The sequence below is a fragment of the Pezoporus wallicus genome, unplaced genomic scaffold (assembly GCF_028554395.1).
Source record: "Pezoporus wallicus isolate ANWC-B61680 ecotype Strahan unplaced genomic scaffold, APGP_CSIRO_Pwel_v1 contig_2025, whole genome shotgun sequence".
Classification (NCBI taxonomy): domain Eukaryota; kingdom Metazoa; phylum Chordata; class Aves; order Psittaciformes; family Psittacidae; genus Pezoporus; species Pezoporus wallicus.
Window position 1 is genome coordinate 578,622 of NW_026640253.1, and position 23,354 is coordinate 601,975.

General features: G+C 38.7%; 2 protein-coding genes across 4 annotated transcripts in view; one reads left to right on the top strand and one right to left on the bottom strand.

Moving 5' to 3' along the window:
* The window catches only part of OTOG (otogelin), a 96,542-nt gene extending 84,093 nt beyond the window's left edge, over positions 1–12,449 (bottom strand). Inside the window, exons 1-5 of the mRNA XM_057418215.1 lie at positions 12,346–12,449; positions 11,602–11,674; positions 8,922–9,012; positions 628–720; positions 247–401 (exon numbers count right to left, since the gene is read on the bottom strand). Of these exons, the coding sequence (XP_057274198.1) occupies positions 247–401; positions 628–720; positions 8,922–9,012; positions 11,602–11,674; positions 12,346–12,449 (516 nt within the window). The remainder of the gene's footprint in view (positions 1–246; positions 402–627; positions 721–8,921; positions 9,013–11,601; positions 11,675–12,345) is intronic.
* Positions 12,450–16,102: 3,653 nt separating this feature from the next.
* Positions 16,103–23,354, top strand: part of USH1C (USH1 protein network component harmonin) — a 47,895-nt gene continuing 40,643 nt past the window's right edge. For all 3 annotated transcript variants that reach the window (XM_057418221.1, XM_057418222.1, XM_057418223.1), the window contains exons 1-4: positions 16,103–16,177; positions 20,169–20,236; positions 22,231–22,374; positions 22,832–22,970. In XM_057418221.1, the coding sequence (XP_057274204.1) occupies positions 16,142–16,177; positions 20,169–20,236; positions 22,231–22,374; positions 22,832–22,970 (387 nt within the window). In that variant the 5' untranslated portion in view covers positions 16,103–16,141. The remainder of the gene's footprint in view (positions 16,178–20,168; positions 20,237–22,230; positions 22,375–22,831; positions 22,971–23,354) is intronic.

The following is a 23,354-nucleotide window of genomic DNA, read 5'->3' on the forward strand; positions in this document are numbered from 1 at the left end:
AAGATGAGTACAATTAGCACTCTTCTTGGATTGGTCTTTTCACAGCAGCAGCACACTTTGGAAGTACATGCACCAGTTCTCTTCCAGCTATTGTAACTGGTAGGCTACATCATGTTAGAATTATACCAACGTTTTCATTCTAGAACACCATACTATCATTTCAAGTTATTTTTAATATCTTAAAATTAATGCATTATTAGCATGTTCAACAACAGTTAAAAGGAATGTAGAAGCACAGACCCTTACCTGTATGGAAAAACTCTGTTCATCTAATTCAGTATGTCTCACAAGTACGTATGTGGATTTCCCAGAAAAATAATAATAGAGTCCATCAAAAGTTTCAAAATTATATTGACCCCATGTTCTGCATATATGATCTCTTTCAGCACCTGTGTTATATACTGACAAAAGGAGAGTCACTTGAGACATAGGGCTGGTTTTTAGATTCAACCTGCAGTTAAGATGTAGTAGTATATGTGTTATGCTGTGAAATGCCAACACAGAAAAGAAAGGGAGGGGAAAATGGTAGGGCATGAAAGATCCTTTTGGCAGTGGGCAGTTATTCTTGTAGCACTGGGAATCCAAGTACAATCCCAGAAACCCAGTTCATTGTCTCTGTTTACACACCCGTCTGGCATCTTGCTCCAGTTGCATTAAATCGACTGCAGTTGCACAGCAATCTGTTGACACATTCTCCTCCATTAAAACATGTAAATGAATCTGAGTGGAAAAAAAACAAGGCATGTTAAATATAAATTATGTTAATTTGTATTCTTAAAACCCAGTTCTGTCACTGAATGTAATCCATGAATGACAGGAGATGTCAGCTTATCATTTAAATGTCCAGGAAAATCCCACAGGCCTCCACGAACACGAAACATACTGCAAAAGCTTCACCTCAAGAAATACAGCCAGATGAAGTAAATCCATTGCACATTTACAGAAGCCAGATAAAGTGGTGACATGATTTAATCCCCTAAGCAATGAATAGAGGAGGCAAACAAGTATTATATATCAAAAAAATATACTTGAGATATATATATCAAGTATTATCATATCAAAAAATGTCTATATCCTTATATAAAAGACTGCTACAAATAACACTTCATGGATAAGCTCTACCAGGATGAGAACGTACTGCCCTGGAAACACACCAGCTGTAAATTTTTGAGCTGCCGGTCCTCCTTCATCTTTCAACTTTCAAGTGTACCAACCACAAACATTTTCCATAAAGACACAGGCCACTTCTCTTTTTTCTTACTTTATTAGAGGAACGCTTAAGTACAGCAAGCTTACTGTACAGAAAGCAAGCTCCCTGACTCACAAACAGGTTTGGGTTTGTGGGAGAGAGGTATTGGATTATTTACTTCTTATTTTCCCTGGTAAGATCCCCATCAAAATCTGACAAAACAAGTTTTCACAGTCTAAGGAAAGATGTGCAAAAGCAGAAACAAAGCTTCTTGCTGCTAGATTTACACTTTCTGATGAAATGCTTTTCTAACAATTGTAATATATTCACTTATTTTTCTAACATTAGATCCTTTAGAATTTAAGCCTCTTTAGGAAAACATTTGATTTCTAACAATTGAATTAGGAATTGTTGTGTTTGTTTAACAGAAACTGATTGTATTCATTGCAGAGAAGTTTCTTACAACAAATTATTTCAGGAAGAGGCAAACTAAAGACTCAGCCTTCTTGTTTTCTTTATCTTTATAAACACCAGCATTCTTGAAAAATTGTCTTTTAAATGAATTTTTGAGTGGTGTACTGAAAACCAGAATTCACAGAAGATGATATTTTCTTCCATTTCAGTAAAACCCTCACTTATGAAATATCACACATGCACGGAAGTCCTGACATACCTAGAGTACATTCAGGCTTTTGAGAAAGCGTTGCTAAAAAGGGTTTGAAGCTTTTTTGCAGGCAAAAAAAAAAAACAAACTCCATTACTTACAATCCAAGTAAACTCTAAAACTGAGTTAGTGTTGACAGTTAGACTTTAGATTTGTTTTATGATTTCATAGCCCACACCATCTTTAAGTTCTGTTCTCACTTTCGGCATTCGCTAAACACAGACATCAAAAGCAGATTCTGAACTACTTTACAGAATAATTGAAATGCTTTTTTTTATAAATTGATTGCAAGGAAACAAACGTTTTCTAAGAAGTCAAGATTTGACCATTGACATCCTACTGCCATTAAACGGATGCTGAAATCTTGATTCCAGTAATAGCAACAGAAAAATAAATCAGTTTCTGGGGTTGTATTCTCCCTACTGATTCTTCTCCCCCTCTTCTAGAAGCTTGTTTTATTGCTGGTTTACCAATGCAAATTTCCTCCCAACATCTTTTATAGCACAGTTTGCTTTGCCAGCATCAGAAAACATCAACAGAAGCATCATTACAGAAGCCAGTGAGCCATACTCTCTTACTAAAAGCTTTAAATACACTAAAATAACCCAAAAGCAAGTTGCACATGGAGGGTGTCCTGTGAGTGTTTTCTACCCCAAAGCAAGTAAACCTCTGAGAAGAATGAGAAACAGCATTTTTAAGAAGATGCTACAAACACTCTCCAGCTCCTACTTGAGCAAGACTTCCAAAAAAAACTCAAGACTTCTTAAAAACCTCACCTGGCTTGCAAGTATCTACCACACACAAATTACTTTCAGATGTACACACCAAGTAATAGTGCACCCAAAATTTAATTCACATGCAAACTAGTCAGAATTTATGGATAGAATGCTGTTAAGACTGCTTTTTGTGTGGCTACCTCAAACAGCAGCAGCAGCAGCTGGTTTTCCCAAGCATGGTCAATGTAGAAGTTTAATGAGGAAAAACGTCATATTTGAAGTTCCTTCAGCTTTCTGAGGTCCTAGAAACTTAGAGAAACAAGATCTATGCTCACAACTAGCTATAATGTTAGAAAGAGGAAGACTTCAAGAAATTTACAGTGTACCATAATTAAAAAAAGAAAGCTTACATGCTCATCTACTTTAGGCCATGAGATTTTACAAAATATTATCTTCAGTCACAAGTTTATAGAACACTTCTTTACCGAGTGCTGCCAAAATTTGTCAGTAGACTTCATTAATGTTTATTTAGCCATTTTCATTAATGTATTGCAAATACATTCATTAATGTATTGTAAATACATTATAAATACTAATTACTTACATGAAGACTTTTAAAATATCCAAACAATCAATTTTGATTCCTTTATTTTCAACACACCATTGCTTCCACCACCCAAAAAAAAAAAAAGAAAACAGACCATGCTGAGAAGAACAAGGCAGGTGGACAAAGTGAAAGAGAACACTCTTTTGCCTAGCTACCCCAAATACACAGCTACTTTCCCTCCCCGAGCAGCATGAGTTCAATTTAAAAACTAATGCAAGCACCATGTAGAAAGGTCCCTATTTATTCGGACTGAGCCATCTCATTTACATACTCACAGTGACCAATCTTGTCACTAATGCAAAAGCTTTATTCCTCTTGTCAAGAGAGGCAGACATCGATCTCTTTCATCTCAAGTGTTGCGAGACCTGTGTAATCAGAGATCATGCCTCTGTTCTTTGCTTCTCTAAAAATATGCCCCATTGCCTGTCCAGTTACAATAATGTGCAATTCGACTTCAAGTCATGTTCCTTGTATCTGTAGAGGAAGTTATCCCCCTTTTGATGTTTTGTGTTGAATGATTCCCCTTTAAGCATGGCTCAGGTAACCTAGTTCAAGCCACATTTATTCAGATTGTGAACACAGTCAGCTGATCTGGGGACCCTTGCTGTCACTGGGAAGGATCTCCTTGGCTCCCTTTTAGAGAGTTAGTCAATTGTGAATCGGAAATTAAATAACTCAATGATGAGTATTTTCTTCTTTATGAAGTTCTGTCTATGCATATATGATTCCAAGAAAATATGACAAATATAGTTCTTGTATTTATCTCCCTTTTTACATCACTATAGAATATATTTCACTACACTGCACAGAAGATCTCCGAGCGCAAACAGTAGCTATCCTTAACCAGGTAACAAGCGGAATATGGCATTGATTGAGATCACATTTAGTGCTCTTCCTACTGTAAATAATGTGGCCTTTTTTAATTATCCAATTCTGCTCAACCAACACTGGAACACTTCCTCAGGAATCCAGAATAAAGATCCTATAACAGTTCACTCTGTCATTAAAGAAATATAAGCTCCCTAAATAAGCTAACCCATATGATCATATCAGAAGTTTAGGTCCCTTCTAGGGACATGAGAAATGTTTTGACATCTGCAAAAAGGTAATAAACATCTACAGTAAGTGAAGGTTAAAATTAGGAAAGGTCATGGCAGAATATTGTGTCCTTCGTTTACCTGAAAGTGACCTCTATTAAAAAGTCCTTAGCTTTTCTTTTTCCTTTGACATTATGCCAGTTGAGTGCATTGGGTTGGAATCTGAAATTGAAAACTGGTGAGAGTTTTCTAGCGGAAAGTAGTAGGCCTAAGTAACATGATTTGTCTCGAATAGGTAATAATGGGATTTCTAACCAGTGAGGCCTTTACAACCTGCAGCTCAGTCTGATAATATGACCATTGTTGTCATGAAGCGACTTGTCTCAAATTCCTTCCTTACTGAGTGGGGTGAAGACTTGGGTTCATCTTGTAACACAGGTCTGAATTCTTCTCTGCTGCTCTCATTGCTTAAATACTCCAACCATCTGATAATTACTGAATAGGACGCAACCCCACTTAATGTGTTAATACATTATTTTAGTCTCCCTTGGGCACATGAGATTTTGTGTGAAGAATTAAGAAGAAGGAACTGAACTAAGTCAGGCAGTGAGAGACTTCAGGCTAGAGCTGGCACCCTATAAGCAGCAGCAGAACCTCCCACCCATTATTTATTGCAGCCTTTGAAACAGGGAGACTAACCTAGCCTGTTTGCATTTCATTGCAAGTGTTTTTAGTGATCACTGTCCATGCTTCACAGAGGTGGCTACTGTTGTCCTTCTCTGAAAAGAGATGCTTTAGGAGCACCATGTAAACCTAACAAGAGGGAGCTCCAAAATCCATTTTGAAATACACTACAGTCTGAACAAACGCTGGTTGGCCTTTCAAATGTTTTTCACTTAGGTTCCAAGCACAACTATGCCAATTTCAATAAACTGCTCAAAGGCATCTTGCATCTTCATCAAAATGAGTATTTATTTTGAAATATTGTTATAGATGCAATGGATTTCATGTGTTTGAATCTATAATATTGTGTCCCCTTAGTTTATTATGCTTTCTTATTTCTAATGATTACTTAAGATCTCAAACTTATTTCAGTTGCAAATGGACTACATGTACAGATTTGCTGTTGTTATTTGTTCCCCTTATTTGTTCTTCTCATCTTGTAACATGTTTATTAAATAAGTACAGCTCAAAGTAGTTTATATAACGTGAAGCCCTTTAACATGAAGGGAGATAAAGCCAATAAAACTTGGAGCTCCTCTTGGAGCACACAGAGATAACTGCAAATAAAGTACGTACCTGTACCCCATACAAGAATTAAGATCTAAATCAAATGTACATCTAAATTGAAGCTTTCACAAAAATAAAAGCCAACACATTCAAGGACATGTCTGACTACTAAAATTACCATGCTCTTCTTTGAAACACTTGACTTTTGTTTTAGCCATCACATGAATCCAGATGCTCCAGATGAATTTTGACCTCACTGTTATATACCATTATCATCAATACATTATTAACTCCTGAAGATTTGTGACTGATACGGACCTTCCTATAGGTGTTTTTCTGTAAAATATTAAGCACTTCCTAGTGCTGGAATTCTGTATTTTACTACTGTTTAAGACATGTCATTAAAAAATGGTTTAATGTATATCACTGGAGACAAGTTTCCTTTCAGGGTATTGATTACTAGATTCACTTGCACATAAAAGTCAAAATACAGATTAGAGATCTGAAAGTGATTACGCTTTACTTAAGCTACAAGGTACAAGGTCCAGCCTGTTCCCTCAGTTCTTAGGATTCTGACGATTTACCAACTTTGGCCCAAACAGTTTCAGAGCTCCAGGAAGTCATTTACAGAAACAGACAAAAACTTTCTAGGTTTCAGGATTCTTTAAAAGATGACACATATTTAAAATTCCACACAAGTGTAGCAGAGAGGTCTGCCTGATGTTTATTGAAGCACTAAAAAGATTGATTATTATTGATGGATTAGAAAAAAAAAAAAGCTGTTTGGGATAAGAATTTGCAACAAACATCAGCTAGACCTATAGTCGTGAATAAAAGTAGAAAAAAATTGAGTATTCAATACTTTGAGCCTAAAATTGAGTATTTTATATTTTGCTGTCAATGTTATTGACATTTTGTAACTCTGCACAATTTCCATAGTACACTTTCTCTAGAAATCTCTCAGGCACTTCCTTGACTCCAAGAGAACTAACACAACAAATATTTCTTGCATTATCTTTTATCCTTCAGCTTCACAGTCTTTGAAAACATCTGCCTGTAATGGCACAAGTTTTCTGCAGCATGCAGGCTTCAGGAGGATACAATAGAGCCTTGAAATGACAACAAAGGTCTCCTTACACCAGGATGTAAAATTTTCTTTTTTGACACTAAGGTGAAACGAGTAGGATGCAATTTTAATACTTGACTTCTAAGAGCCTTCCAGTGAGCTGCAGATTTTCTGCTCTGGTACATCATTTGAAATCAGCCTTTAAACACACATACTGTAAGGAACAAGTATCTTCTATAGTAACAGTGACTTAAACTGAAGACTCATGCCTGCTACAGCATTCCAACATAAGAAAATGTGACCTGTTAGGTATTTTCAGTAGTAGTTTGAAACTTTCTTTCAGAAACAAGTTGTTGCTCCTGTCCCAGGTTCTCAATATGCTTCAGCTCTGAAGTTTTTTGTTTGGGCTTTTTTTTTTTTCCCTAGGTACAAAAAACTAGCACAAGAATTTATCCCTTAGCATTTATTTGTACTATACCAACATTTTGTTTCATTGACCTATAAGACATTACATCACTTTCCAAACTACTTTCAGCTGACTAATACAACACAAAGGAAAAGAGAACTACTGCACACAAAAATGATGCACCCATTGTAGAAAAGTTTCACATAAAACATGTTGATTTATCTGTATAGACAGAGTTATAGGAAGCAAGAAAAAAATGTTACTGCAACAAGAATTGACTGTAATAGGATGAAATGTAAATCTGTTATAATAACAGTTTCATAAGTATGTCAATAATTTTCATAGAGACATCACTAAAATAGATGGGAAAAAAAAACAAACTACAACCTACATTGCTGAATTTAAGAGAAAAAAAAAATAAAAAAAGGAAATCTTTACTATGCCCTGATATTGGTGCAAATCTCTGTCCATGGGCAGAGCTATAGCAGCTTGCATGTCTCTTCTGATAGGAAGGGCCAAAACTTTGGGTTAACTTGTGATACTTGCTACCCATTTCATCCTTCCTCCTTCTAGATTTGATCTTCCCCTTCTCAAATATTAAGACTATTTAAGAAGCAATGAACCTACACTCCCTTAGCTGGAGTTCTTAAACAGAAGTCTTGTTCTGCAAAGGGTTTATATGCAAGTTTATTATTGCACACTTTAACAGCAGCACAAGGAATCTTAAATACCCTTTTTTGAGATAGGTGTTCTGAAACAGAACATGAAATCCACGAATCCCATAAAAGAAATTTTCACTTGGAAAAAAATAAGCTTTGGGAACCAAACAATTATTATGGCAACAAACTTCTCATCTTCTCTTTGCAAACTGCTTTATTCGGTAAAAAAAAAAAAAGAGAAAAGTAGATAACTACTTCTTGGACAAAAGGCTGGTGAAACCCTAAAAAGCAGATGGTTTTGCTGATATGGATTGCTATATTTGTAGAGCAATTTCATCATACACTATATATATATATATGTGCATATATATGATATTTTTTATATACTGGAGAGGTTCATAGGTAATAACCTTTACCTGAGTAATCCTGTGCTTCTCTAAGCCGTTTTATTATTCCCTCACATTCATCTACATACTTCTTAAAAGCTTCTAAAAATGGTATGTATTAAAAGAAATCTTATGGAGAGAGCACAACCTTAACCACAGTTAACAACTTACTCCACACCTCAGTCTTAGATTTTGCGCTATAAATATATGGGACGCAAATCTAGACTATTCACTATTCACTACATTGTATGTAGGTTCCACATACAATGCAACCAATCAGGCTGACTGAAAAGAAACTAGACGTTTTGCATCACTAGCTAAAATTACTGTGAATTACTTTGCCTGATGTGTCTCCTTTGTAGAAGAAAAGCGTGACAGGGCCTCTACAGAAGAACTAACACAGAGTATCTTCACCCTTGAACAAAGATATTTAAGCCTATCCTTTTCACTGTTGAAAGCAAGATGAAACAAAGTCAAAATGCAAATTTCTCAAGCAAATACCCACCACTGCAAGTTGCTGACTAAGAGTACTACATCCTGCTAACCCATAGATAACCTCAGCAAAGCCATAACAAACAAAAACACCTTCAAGCACAGAGGAGATACAGGACAGATAATTTAATGGCATCTAGGCAGCAATCCACGTCTTCAGGCATATCGCTACAAAAGTGGTTTTCTCTGCTGAAAGATCTTCATTAAAAAAGCTGTAGTTAGAGACCGTCCTTCAAATGATCAAACCAGAATCAGGGGTAAACTTAAAGCTAGATCAAACCCCATGATAAACTGTCACATTCCTAAAAAGAATGTGACAATTTGAATACAATTTTGAGACCAATCAAGGTAGACCCCACTTACCATAAAGGTCTGTATTAGCTATTTTTGTTTTTTCTTCGGAGAAATAATTGATTCAGACTATAAAGAGCAATTGAAGTTACATCATGTAGAAACATAATTAACTTACTGGATGGTCCACATTTCATACTGTGAAGTCTCCTGTTCCAAGATAAGGACACTGTAGTCGATGAAGCATTATAAACTGCCATTCCAGATTCCTTTCAGAAAGAACAAAGATATCACCAGCTATAGCCAAGACACTTTAAAAATCTCTTCACAGACTATCAGTAAATTCACCATTTTTAGTAAGCTCACAGCCTCATATCTACTAAAAAGTTATCAAAAACACTATCGTAAAATAAAAAGTGCAGTCCCTCTACTCCAGACTTCAGTAAAAGAGCAAAGTACATTATATGTGAAAACAGTTGGCAGATTTTAAGTCAGATAGGTTTAGGCATGTTGGCTTAACTATCTAAACACTATCCTCTGTGCCCTTCTCCATACCCTTTCATTCTCATTTACAGCCTCTGTACATCATATGCATTTAACAATTCTCAGAATAAACATTCTGTTGCCTTGGAAATTCTTATCACTCAGTTACAGTTACTTAAATTAATTAACAATGTGCCTGAATAAATCACTAAGCAACATCGTCATAATTAGCAAAATGTCTTACAAAGTCCTGAATTCACATTATTTTCCAAGAACCTGATCCAAAACACAGCAGAATCAAGTTTGTTTGTTTGTTTAAACAAGAAAACAACAACAAAAAACACAACCAAGAAATCATAGACACCCAGGTTAGTTTTCAAAACATTTCCTACCATCTTCCCCTTAATTTCCTTCTGTTCTAACATTCAAAAATATGTTATGACAGACTAAAGCATTTATTCTCTGTATTTTCTTTCTCATAAGCACTTCTGCCTTCAACAGCTGGCAGCAAGGTATCAAGTTTTGTTGTATTCATTTTCCATACTATAGTAAATGAAGCTTCTTTTTTCTCCAACAAATATACCTTTGGAACTCTAGTGGTTTTAATCTGCTCTACTTTATAATTTTTTTTTTAAATTAGTAAGTCATGATACTTCAACTCCCCTTCATTCTTCCCACATTCATCTATTAATCCAACTTCCACGTCATTCTTCCATCTGTCAGTGGTGCCAGTCACAATCCCTGCACTCTTTGTGAACTCAAACTACTTACAAAGTGGCAAGTGCATCACTTCTGAACCAGAAATATACCAAGTCATACCAGAGTACAAAGTCAAGGATTCACTTCAATACTTTAAGGGAATAAAACAAAACAAAACAAAACAAAGAACCCATAGATTAGACATTAGCAGCGTAAAAGTCAGTCATGGTCACTAGCCATCCCACAGCATCTAAGTAAACTGGAGGGACAACGTTCTTTCACAGTTTTACCCAAGCATGGTGCATAGTTTAGGCATGATGTGTGAACATACAAGGTCCTTCCCTTGCAAGTGCTAAGTTTTAGCACTTGAAACACATCAAATTAAAAAAAAACAATTCAGCCTATATCATCTACTTGAAAAAACAGAAAAGCAGGCCTGCTCAGCCAAGTTACAAAAATCCACTGATATTTTGTCATGATGTGGTCATATTGCCACATTCAGGACAGCTAGAAGATTAAGTCCTAATTAGCAAGACTTTGTCAAAACAATGTTGCTCACCTTCTCTATAATGACCTATCTTTGTTCTAGAACATCTAGGGTGAGTAACCTTTTTCTCAGTTTAGCATGGATTTTTTGATCCTCAGAAGCCAATGGCTTATGACAGTAAGTTTTTCCTTATTGATGAGGCAATTACATTTCCTCATTCATTTAATACAGTAACACAAATGTTACAGCCATTTCATATTATTTGTTCAATTCACCCTATGAAAAGCAGCAGCTATATCCTCTAAAATGCTCATATTTCAGTGACAAAATTATAGAATAAAGTTTCTATTAAGGAAAAAATCAGTGACAAATTTAGTATCTCTTAATAAACTGCTACAATGTATATGTACAGTGCTACAAACAGCTGAGCAAAATATTTCCAAAATAACATTACAGTTGGCTACAGTGTATGCCTAAAATGATATTAAAAAAAAAAAAAAAAATCAAGCAAAACTTTTCCAAATTGACATTATAAACAACACCAGCTATGGCTACATAATTTTACCTGAGGACTTAGCTTGATTTATTGCATTTAATTTTCATGTCCTAGAGTTTTATAATCCACACTTCTCCATCTATTGCCCAGTTTCACAAATATTTTTAAAATATATTAGGTGTTTTCTGCATTCTGAGTACCTCTTTAGATATTTGACTGAAAACCAGTCTTAGAAGCCATGTCATTAACTAAATCTTCATGGACATAAAATTCTGCAGAGGGCTAAACTACCATCGCTTAGTGTTGCTTTACCGCTTCACCTTAAAGGAGCTTATCAAAAGCAAGAACGTGTGAAAATGCATTATTGGTTTAGACCCTTCAAACGGCTAGAACTCCTCAGGTTCCTCCTTTTTTAAAACCAATTTATATATTTATTGACATATTTATTTATATGGGATTTTTTTTCTTTCTCTTAAGCTTATTTATTACTGCAGATTTCTGCTCAGAAGGCTAACAAAAAGGAAGCAGTCTGTTATTGTATGTGCAATTCCGGGGGGGGGGGGGGGGGGGGGGGGGGGGGGGGGGGGGGGGGGGGGGGGGGGGGGGGGGGGGGGGGGGGGGGGGGGGGCGGTGTGCAAAGGGGGGAACCTCAACCCACAAACATTTGCTCTTATCAGTGGTTGATTTTGTTACCTGTTCGCAGTTATCTGCCTTGATTTTCGCTGACGAGCTTTTCCCAGAATGAGCAAGCAGAAAGGCAATTCCTCTGCAGAGCTTCAAACAAGGGCTACAAAGCAAACTTTCCTTTTCCCACCCTCAAACAAGGGAGCTGGAACCACACACCCTAATTACATTTCAGCAACATGCCATCAGTGATACAATCAGGTTGCCAAGACAAACCACATCCAAAACCCAGTACTGAATTGTAGTGATCTGATACTGCCAGCTCATTTACTTTTACTAAGAAGTGAAAAGGCTCCCACAAAGCAATTATTGCTGAGTAAGCCAGACCAGACCCCAGCTTTCCTTGGAGCAAGGATGCTTCATATTTACATACAACTATTTCTGAATGAGCTGAAGGTCTAGCTACCATCTTCCCTCACTGATTAAACACTTTAAATCCCAAGTTTCCTTTCATACATGACTGCCACTATGGGGGTGGTGAGACACTGAAAGGTTGCCCAGACAAGTTGTGGATGCCCTGGCGGTATTCAGGACCGGGCTGGCTGTCCCAGTCCATAGCAAAGGGTTGGAACTAGATGATCCTCGAGATCCCTTCCAACCAAAGCCTCCTTGTGGCCAGGATTAGGTACACGTTCGACACTGTTTGAAGGACAAGTCCTGAAGAATCACAAGGGGTACAACCGCTATCAGATGCATTGACGATTTCATGGTAACCTACCCATATACTCAGGTAAGACACGAGAATCACGTTACCCTGACGCCAGGCACCCCTCAGAGGGATCTCGCCAGGCGGCGGTGCAGGGCGCGAAAGCCGGGCACCCACCTCCGGCACGACCGGCCGCGCTGCACCGCCTCATGCGCCCCGGTCGCACCGCTGTCCGAGGGAGTGGACCACGGGAAGGGGCTGCCTTTCTCTCAGGGGGCTCTTCAGAGAAAAGCCGCTCGTCCCGGCTGCCTCATCTCCCCGAGGAGACCCCACAGAGCCCAGACCCGCCATGGCCGCCCGCTGCCCCGAGCAGCTCCCAGCCCGCGCTCCAAACCTGCGCCGTCGCTGCGAGGCCGTTCTCTCTCCGAGGTCCCGCGGAGTTGCCTTCGCTGAGAGCAGGAGAACAAGGCATGGTTTGCTGTGCCCAGACATACCACACCCCACCCTGCCCGCCTCAGGGCTGCAAGCCGCACGCCTCACTGTGCCTAGGCGAGCCCTTACCTGAGGAGGGCCATGTGCCCGCCGGCAGGGAGCTGCGCCCAGGCATCCCAAGGATATAGGGCTGGAAGGCAACAGTAGCAGGTTAATGATGGCTAGGATTGCCTCATCCTGCCTCTTCTCCCGCTCCATCCTCGCACCCTGCCCAGTGGAACGCTCACCCACTAGACAGGCACACAGCAGCGCCCAGAGAAAGAGCCGGGTCTCCATGCGGGCGGGCGGGCGGGCTGACGGACGAAAGACAACAACAACTTCCCACAGAACTCCAGCCTTCCAGAGCCGATCTCTACCTGCACCTTGGACTCAACCCGCCCTCTCGGGCGGGGCAGGCAAGCGGTTTATCTGCCACCCGCCCATCCTCCGCCCCTTGCCCCGCAGCGTAGCCCCGGCCCCATCAGCACTGCCCCCTGACCTACCGCGCCAGGAGCCAGCTCTTCGTTTATTCTTAGCTTTCCACCCTTCTCAGGTTTAGGATACGATTAGTGCCACGGCTTGTCGGAAGGAGCCGAAGTCTCCGCGGCGGGGTACAGCGCCAGGCTGCACCCCACCACTAACGCTAGCAAATCCGGGGCTTCTCCTTCACTCCTAGGAATGTCGCGCGTCCAAGAGCTGCCCGCTTATGCTGAGATGCAGCAAACGTTGTCGATGCTTAACAAAGAATATTGACCCCAACCCACTGAAATAGGTGTCAGAACTTAAGTAGTGGAAGGCACGAGTAAGGAATGAACTCAGTGCAGCATACAGCAAATGTGTGTGGGTTATTTCCATGGTTCCTGGTAACCTCTTTTCACCATAAACTCACACCCTTGAATTTGGAGCTCTTTGTAGACTTTTTTTTAGGTTTTATTATTATTTCTCCTCACGATCACATTTGTTTCCTTCCATTACTTTTCTTCCCTTTTCCCTCTTCCTCTCACTGTTACCTTTTTTCTGTTCTCTTTCCCATCTGCTGCTGCTCCTCTCCCCATCATTCTTCAGATTGCATATCTTATAACAGAAGGTTTAGAAGCTGCCCATACCAGGTGAGAAACTCTCAAATGAAAAGGGGCCTTTTCTGACTGCTTTGGGAAGTCTGTTAACAGTAAGTCATTAAAAAGATCCCTTTTCTGCCTTTGTAATTTGTTCCAGTGGATTGTGTTCCTTGCTGCAATTTCTAATGAAATGATGGAAAACTAGTGATGTTTTCACGGAGGATTCTGTTCTCTCCTGTAAATGTTGGAAGGAGAATGTGTATGAGAGGAAAGAAAGCGAGACAAAAAAGATATTCTTTAAGTTCAACATGCCCTTTTCCCAATAACCCCAAAGAGATTGCTAGAATTATGAGCTAGCCTCAGCCTGCAGCAGAGCCAATCTTCTCTGAATGCACCATGCCCTTGGCTTTGGTGCACTTTCTCTGATCCATCTTACATTAATGAAAGTAGATTGAAAGCAACAGGAATCAGTTTACACAACAGGCATTTTAATGTACATCTCTGCCTGCTAAATGGGCTGCCAGCTTTATTCATTATCCCTTAATGCCAAAAGTAGCAAACAAGGACTGAAACTAGTTTAAAGCCAATTTAGAAACAATTTGATTTTTTGCTATGAAAGATTTCATTATACAAAACTAATAAACAGTCAAAATTGTACCATATTTTATTATGCCATATTTGAAGTAATGAAACTTAAGAACCATCTCAAAAATAAACTTATTACCAAACTTCTCATTTTGGAGCATGGGATAGCTTTGTGGGTTTGTTTGCTTTGTATTTATGCAGAGCAAGGCACAGGAATCCATGTAACAGAGCAGACTAACAGCCTGCCAAGCTCATTAGCCTTTCTGTGGTTTATCCTTTACCTGATGATTCAGAGCACTTTTCACATCACCAAATGAAGGTAATTCCACAGTATTTTACTATTTGGAGGAGTTTCTGACTCCTGGGAAAATTATCTATATGAATAAAAAAGTTACTTTCCTTCAAATGTACATAACTTTCAGCTTATAAAAGATCTATTTCTGTAATCTTCTAGAACTGGTTGATATCAATGACTGTTACAGTCTGTATTTAAATTTCAAGATAACATATATAGTATTTTATGTGTCCTTTAAAATTTTATCTCCTTCCTTCTCTTTTCAAGTATAAGACAGTTTTGCATACACAGGGAGACATTCTATAGCTGTGTGTCTAATGCTTGCACAGAATATCTTTTCAATATTGTGTAGTACTGGAACTCGGGTAGAAGACAAATGATTTGTGTACTAATAGTTGCCCTTCTAAAAGGAAATTGTTTCCTGAAAGCAGGTTTTATATTTGTACACAGGCTTAAAATGCATTCCTCTCTTCTTCCTGCCACCTGATCTGACAAATGGATAGTGTCCATACCACTGAAATGTTCCCGTACAGCAAAGTCATCCTCTGACAGGAGTAAGGGCAATTTCTGAAGGAGCTAGTGTGGCTTACAAAGATTATCACACAGGATTCCAGTTGTATTTGGCAGTATGAAATTTTTTATTCATGGCTTTATATAAATAGGTTTCCACTACTGTGCTTACATAAACCCCTTTCTCTCCGGAGTTATGAGAGTAAAGGAGATTCTGCATAGAAAGAAAGAGAGACATACATTAGCAAGTCTTCTCCATTTGCTTCCAGCATCGATTGCAGAAGTTTTTATTACTGTGTACTACAGCAGGAAAAGTGGGAGAAGATGAAGTTCCCTCAAAGAGATTAGTCTGAAATAGGCTCCTTTTCAGGTGCTCTGAGCTTGATTCCTACATAGTTACTCACTGCAGGCATGTCAGAAGAGAGATATGTATGCAATAATACCCTGCTAGTGGGAAAGGCTGGTGGAAATCACTTATGCAGCGATAAGTCAGATTCACCCCACTTACCTAAAAATAAGATAATTAGATTATTTGCAGTAATGCAATTTATTGAAGCAAACTATATTTTTCCCCTCCCCCCCCCCCCCCCCGCGGGTATTTGTATGCTTTAAAGTTCACATCTTCGTGCTTTTCTTAACTAGTAGGGCTAGTGACATATCTACAAATACACAGGAGAATTTTGGATGTGAGCCCTGTGCCCTATGAGACGCACCCGTTGTAGAAGCGAGCCTAGAGAAAAGGCCAGGCAGCACACATATGCGGAGGGGGAGCTTTTCTCTTTTCCCTTTTCTCTTTTCTTTCCATGTTGCTGTGGTCTTAAACAACCACAGCCTGGGGTCGCAGGGAGGTTATCGCTGTCCGGCGGCTCTCACTGCTAACGCTGTTCGGCACGGGAGCGGCGGCGGGCGTGCCTCCCACAGTCCCGGGGCGCGGCCTCGCCTGCGCAGCGCCCGCACCCTGCGCAGCGCCCACTCCAGCGCATCATGGAGCGGCGGGTTGCCCGTGAGTTCCGGCACAAGGTAGGAGCGCAAAGCCCACGGCCACCAGCGGTGGCTTCACTGGGCGAGTGCTGGCTGTGAACATAGCTGCTTCCCCAGGGCCGGGGTGAGGTGAGGCGAGGCAAAGCGCTGGGCTGTGACACGGCCCTTGCCACCGGGAAGGCCCGGAGCGTGCTGCCGGCACTGCCCGCAGCAGAACTCTGCCTCTGTACCGGAGTGAGAGACGGGAAGGCAAAGGTTCGGGGAGCTTGGCGCTGCCGTGCCAATGGCGGGGAAGGGGATGGCAGCCTCTTACGAGCGGGTGGTTGTAGAACTTGAAAGCCTGGAGCAAGGAGGGAGAGAAGAGGCAGAACATTTTCCCGGTGCACGAGCATTTTCAGGGCTTGATACAATTTATTTTAATGTCGTGTAGGAAATGTGGCACCTATCCCAGTACAGGGGAGGCAAAGGTGCAGGTGCTGTAGTCCAGGCCCAGGCGGTTCAGCCGCTGCTCGGAAGACTTCAGCTCCCCCTTAGCATTAACGCTTGCGATTGTGCATGTGCAGTCATGTACAAATACACTTGATACATGGAGCGACTCAGTCTGCCTGGCACGTCGTTTTGTCATTTACCCAGTTAAATAAGTACTCAGTGGAGCTCAAAATTGCATGAGCAAAGTAAGCTCAGAAAGCAATCTTTAAGGAAAGGTGGGGGGAAATGGCGTATGTGTTTATGGTTTTGCATAGCCATTTAGAACTCTCGACTAAAGTTTTCTGTACAGTTTTGTGGGGCTTTTTTTGTTTTAGGCAGGAGACTGGGTGTTTTGTTGTATTTTTTTGTCATCTTGAGAATAGAGTTTCTTCGAAGTGATGTAATGTGTTTTATAGAATTATCACCTGGTAATAAACCCACTAACTAAAGAATTGTTAGGATGATGTACAGTGGCTGAAAAAAAAAGAAAAAAGACAAACCCAAACAAACTCAGCTATATGATAATCTGAAGTTCAAAAACATTAAGGAGTTGGATATTCCATAGTGATGACTCCAGACATCTGGCAAGTATTTCTGTCTTGCTGCCTATTACTGTATAACTCAAGTGGGTTGTGCAACATATCTATAAAGACTCTGGTTCCTAGGGAGATGATTACCATCTTGAACTTTAAACCTTTTCCCTTTCATTGCTGTAATTCAAAAATCAATCTAGTCCCACCCCTGATAACAAAAGACTTATAATCAGCATATGTTGTTGCAAATTTGTAGGATTCATATCTGAGTAAAACCTTTATCTGAATGAGAGGATACTGGAACAGGTCTTTCCTTTAAATTATTTTTAGCATCCTGCTTCTAATGGCCTCTGTGGTAATTTTAATGTCTTGGATACTTACTTTTTCTGTGTCAAAACAGTGAAAATGCTCAGCCACAGGATCTGAGTACCTTCAATTATTTGCCACTTTATTATTTGTTTTTCTTAGTAATTTTAATCAGTTCTCCCTATCGACCAAGCAGCAATGCAAAATATTTAATATATGCAAATAAATTGGCTAGTTCTTAAATTTCTCTCAATAGGTTTTCAAACTGTTGTAGCTTAAATACACCTTTATATTATTCTTTGAAAACTGACAGGTTGGACTAGTGCTACAGTAGTGCATAACTGTAACCTGAACTTTGTCCACGCCAAAAAGTGCTTCCCTCCCCCCCCCCCCAACTTCTGTTCTACTGAATAAGCTTTCATAGGCATGTTGCCAGATTTTATTTTTCTTTTGTGTACAGATGCAATGAACTCATTTATTTCTATGAAAAGCAGTGCAATTTATGTAGTGAGAAACAGAGCATAAGCAATTCTTTGTGATCTAGGATTGTAAATTATACAACTAATATGAAGATACACTTAAATAATCACAGAAAGGTTGAGGCTGGAAGTGACTTCTGGAGGAAATCTGCTCCAACTCCTCTGCTGAAGTAGGGGCATATAAAGCAGTCTACCTAGGACTGCGTTCAGATTTGTGTGTGTATATATATATGTGTATATATATGTGTGTGTGTATATATATGTGTGTATATATATATATATGTTCTTGGATTGAAAGCTGTAAAATCATCTTTCCCATAACTCCACAGCTATTTTCTCAAGAAATAGATACTAAAATACTTCTCTGATCCAAGTTATGACATGTTATCACTGATGGTTTTGGGTTTTTTTTGGTTGGTTGGTTTGTTGGTTTAGTTTTTTTTACCTTAACATGCAGGGGCATGGTTTTTTAGGGTTTACAAAAAGTAGAGTCAGCTCTTAAAAGGTGGTGACAAGCCTAGATAAAGTGTATGTCTACGCTAAGACTCTGTCCCAAGGAACTAATGAATAGGAAAATGGTAAGAGATGCAGGTGGCTACAAGGAAATGGTAACTGATGGAGTAGAAGGCAGCAGGAAAAGAATGACCTAATTACAGAGATGGCCTAGGAAAATTAACCCAGCTGTAGCATTCTGAATATATAAGAAGTCACTTGGGTCATTGTTTTTGTTGGAGGACAGAGAAATCGCTGGTGCAGGGTGAGAAATGCAGGAAGATTGAATATTTTTTGAGGAAGAAATGGCAGAATCTGGATGTAGCCCTCCAGTTCCTTAGAGGGAGTGGAAATATGTCCATCAGCTAACATATCAAGTGTAAAATGTACTGTTGTTACTGGTTGTTTTCCCAATCAGGAGAAGAGATGATGATTTTGTTCTTTGCTGTGTAGTGCTGATATGCTTAAACATTTGAGGTTCTTCATGAGACACCATTCATACAGTACCTTAGCTAACACCAGAACCAAAGCTGCTTTATATGTTATATTTTTCCTGATGGAGAAGGGAAAAATATATGTTGGACTTAGTTTTATATGTATCACCTTGCCTTGAGTCTATATACAGTATTGGTGAACCAGTCAGTTTTGATTGCAACTACTTTATTTCATTTCAAGGCAGACTTTCTCTTTTGTGTTTTGAAATTCACTGTGAATCAGTTGGTTTACTCACTAGTATTACTGTCAAGCAATCTTGTCCTGCATGTAGCTTTATGGCTTCTAGGTGTTTTGAGGACACAAGTAATGGAAAACAACCTGCATGTGGAGTCTTGCTGGTTTTAGAGACCCAGGAGAAACAAAGTGAATATGAAGCATGTATTTAGTTTAAAATATAATAAGAACTGCTGGAAATCTAGAAAGAAATGGCCTTTCTTTAAGTATGCAAATTGGTCCTCAGACATCACGTCACAGTAATATTAGCCTTTAGGTCAGATGTAAATTGTTTTCCTAAACATTAAGCTTGTCCAAATGTAGAACTAATGTGATGTGACATCTCACTGAAAGCAGAATCAGTGGGGGTCTTCCTGTCACTGAATATAAATTAAACTCAACAAATGAGAATTCTTGGGATTTTTTTTTTTTTTGTTTCATTTTACTGTAATTATCCAAGAGCAGGCATAGTAATCTGACACTGGTTTAAGTAAACGTACTATTAGTGGGGGAGGAAAGAATAACTAGCAAGTTCTGTCATTTAGGAGCTGGAGCAAAGAGGAAGAGAAGTGCAGCAATTTGTGTAATGTTGCAAGTGAGATTCTGAAATCAGTGGTTTGGATGACGGAGCATAGATTATAATCGCCTCAGTGTGGTGGTTTTATCTGTAACAGCATGTGCTATATTAATGAATGGCCAAAAAGTTTTCTGAAAACATTTATTCAACAGTACAGTGATTATCAGGTAAGGTAAATGTGATATTATTGTAATAATACTATTGCTGAGGGGAAATCTAGTATACAGAATATATCGATATTTACCATGTTGTCCAATTGTTATCATACTGACTTTAGAATCTTGTTATAAGTTTGACACTGTGAGGTAATGCTGCATTGCAAAACTGTTTATCTCTAAAAAACCCAAAAAAAAGTTTTTTCCTGTTGACAAATCCTTAAGCCATATAGCAAATATTTCAAAGTCTTCTGTGTTCCACATTTGTGGCTATTTAGTCAGAGATTCACCATAATGTCTTTGGGCTTCCAGGTTAATCTACTAATTGACAATGAAGCGGAGAAGGATTACCTTTATGATGTGCTGCGGATGTACCACCAGTAAGATCTAACTTTATATATGTTTGTGTAGGATTTTACTAATGCTTTTTAAATGTAAAGAGTGAATATTTGAGATTTTAAATGTCCTGCTATATGCTGTTAGGTAAGTAGTTGTAGTTTCTATCCTGTTTAATAAAGTCTTATATGTTTACAGCATAGCCTGCAGACAGGGAAGGAGTATCTGTAATCAGCTGTAGAGTTACTTTGGTGTATGACTTGGCAGTTTTGTAGAAGAATTTAGTGGTTCTTACCGGGGAGACAAAAGGCACCTGGATGATAAAAACTGTTCTGAGGAAACAGAAAGAGAGCATTAATCAAATTCATTAATATTTCCAAGTAATGCGTATTTATTTGCAAAAGAGGCTTTCACTGAGTTTACTTTTGCAAGTTTTTTCTAATTATTCAGCTAAGAATTTATTTGCAACTGCTTTATCTGAAGGCTGAAAAAATTTAGTCTGGGAATCTCTTTGGCATGTTTAACAGCCCTGGCTTATTACAACATAATGTGGGGAAAAAAAGGTAAGGTGATAGGCATATTACCAATCCTTTTACTAAACTGATTTAAACCACGATTGCTTAGGACCTGTATCATTGCAAATGAGATCAGCCTCTGATCCATTGTTTTTCAAAGAAGATGAGAATGTATTTTCCACTCATCGAAGACAGGTGGCTCTGGTAGACATTGTTTCCATTCATATCTTAATAGCATCTCAGCTGACTGAAATGTAGATGTTTCCATCTGATATTTGCACTGAGCTGTAGTTATGGGTGTATTCAGCTGCATATCTGATTCAGTTTCACTCAGGTCTGTCTAATTGCTTCTCTATTCATAAAGCCTGTTTAGAAAGCCAGTTGATTCAGTAGCTCTTAATTATTTAAAATCTTCTTGCAGTTACAAAATTAACAATGCATATAGTAACTTTTCTTCAATTTCCAAAATTGCAATGACTTGAGCAAAATTTCCAGTATCTTTGTGAACATATGTTGATAATGTGTCACTTTTTTGGAATACATTATAAAGTATTCCAGGGCAAATTACATGCAGTTGCTGTTGGAGTTCATGTTTAATGTCTGCTTCACGGTGAATAGCATTTCTAAGAGTATTTGGCCTTTAATCCCACGTAATATGCATTCCTGATCTGTATTTTCATTGCATATGCCTCAGAAATATTGTATGCCAGGAAGTGCAAATTATGAGAGAGGGAACAGCAAATAATATCGACTTAAGTTTAGCTGGATGGTGTGTAGGAATAGCTCCACTGAACCCTAGGGATATGTCCCTTCTACTCTTGCAACAAAGTGCATTTTCTAGACCTATAGCTGTCTCAGTGCTGACAATATCAAGGAGATTACTTTTGATAGCTCTTATAAAACAAGATGCTCACAACCATTTAATGTCTGTTGATTCTTTTTAATTTTATTTAATTATTATTGGTTCATGGACCTTCAATTTGATTAAAAAAAAAATAAATAAATTAAGACTTAAACCAAGTCTGCTCAAGCTACTGAGTACTGTGATTTCTTTCCTGGATAAAGCAATTTGTTGGTCCCCTAAGTTCAGGAAAGGAAGGACCTTGTAGCCTTGGCCTGCTTAGAAGGATTCCTAACTAGGGAGGAAACAAAAGCCTAGTAGGCAAGTGTATCTGATCTGGGAAGTTATTTCCAAATGGTTACATAAATCTTTTGGTGTCTCTGAGGATGAAATAAAAGGTGTTACCTGTAAAAATGATGTGCATGACCTTAAAAGATAAAGGCAATATATAGCAGATATAAGTTATTTTGAAGCAGAATGTTTTTATTCCTCTTTGCTCACAAAAGATGTGCTTTCTCAGGGGCTGTTTTGCTTTGGTTAAATCAGCATCTGTATGAATAACTTTTTTAGTAGGTTGAAGGGATATGCAAATATTGAAGCCACATGTACAGCATGTTATTAAACAATGCTTTGTGTTGGTATGTTGATTAGCTGTCCTCGTTTTCTCCCTGTGTTGTTGTAGATCTATGAATCTCCCAGTACTTGTGGGGGACCTGAAACTTGTGATTAATGAACCAAGCAGATTGCCTCTATTTGATGCCATCCGCCCACTTATCCCATTAAAACACCAGGTGGAATATGATCAGCTTACACCCAAAAGATCACGGTAAGAGAATGCAGAACAAGCAGGAAATACTGACTGAGTTTTCAGATAAATTCTGAGTAAAATATTAGTCACCTTTTTAGAGATGGGCAGAATTATTTTACTTTTGATATATTTGTACAGTTCTGAGCTACCTGAAATCATTTGCCAAGTAGTTTAATCTATTAAAAGCAGGGTAAGGGAGTAAAACCCAGTGCTTTCCAGCTGAAACAATCTTTTCTCATTTTCCCTGAATTTAATAATAATAAAAATCTTACAGCTCTAACCCTCTAGAAGTAGCCAACTTCAACAGTCCTGATGTCTTTTCTTATGAAAAATACACAGCCTTCCAAACTTCAGTCTGCTTGCCTTTTTTATACATAAATGTTACAAGAGAAAATTAATGCATAACTTTTATATAAAACATTATTGCCACAAAGTTTTACACAGCTGAATAGTTGAATATCTTCCATTTTTGCAGAAAGCTGAAAGAGGTGAGATTGGATCGTTTGCATCCTGAAGGACTTGGAATCAGTGTGAGAGGTGGAGTGGAATTTAGCTGTGGCCTCTTCATCTCCCAGTTAGTTAAAGGAGGACAGGCAGACAATGTTGGACTTCAGGTAAGAAGTCCTTCATACCTGCTGTGCTGCAAAAAGCCTTTTTCTACAATATCAGGGAAGTAGTCAGCAAGAATTGTTCTTTAATGTTAAGAAGTTGCTATTTCTAAGGTGCTCATCTCTTGTAATAAAGTTCATAAAGTGTGTAAATCAATGTCATAGTAAATACCATTATACCAATGGTGAATCAGGTTATTAAAACTTTATTTCCACCATTTTTGGTGATAGGTAGAGCTTTTTTCATGGGAATATGATAGTAACTGAAGATAAAATGGCTTTCTGGAGTGTTTTTTACTTCATGAGTTCCAGTAGTTAAACAGATGGGAAGAAAGATCTCTAACTAGACTGTGGCAGAGTGTTTTAAGTTGCCAAAATCTGATTAAATAT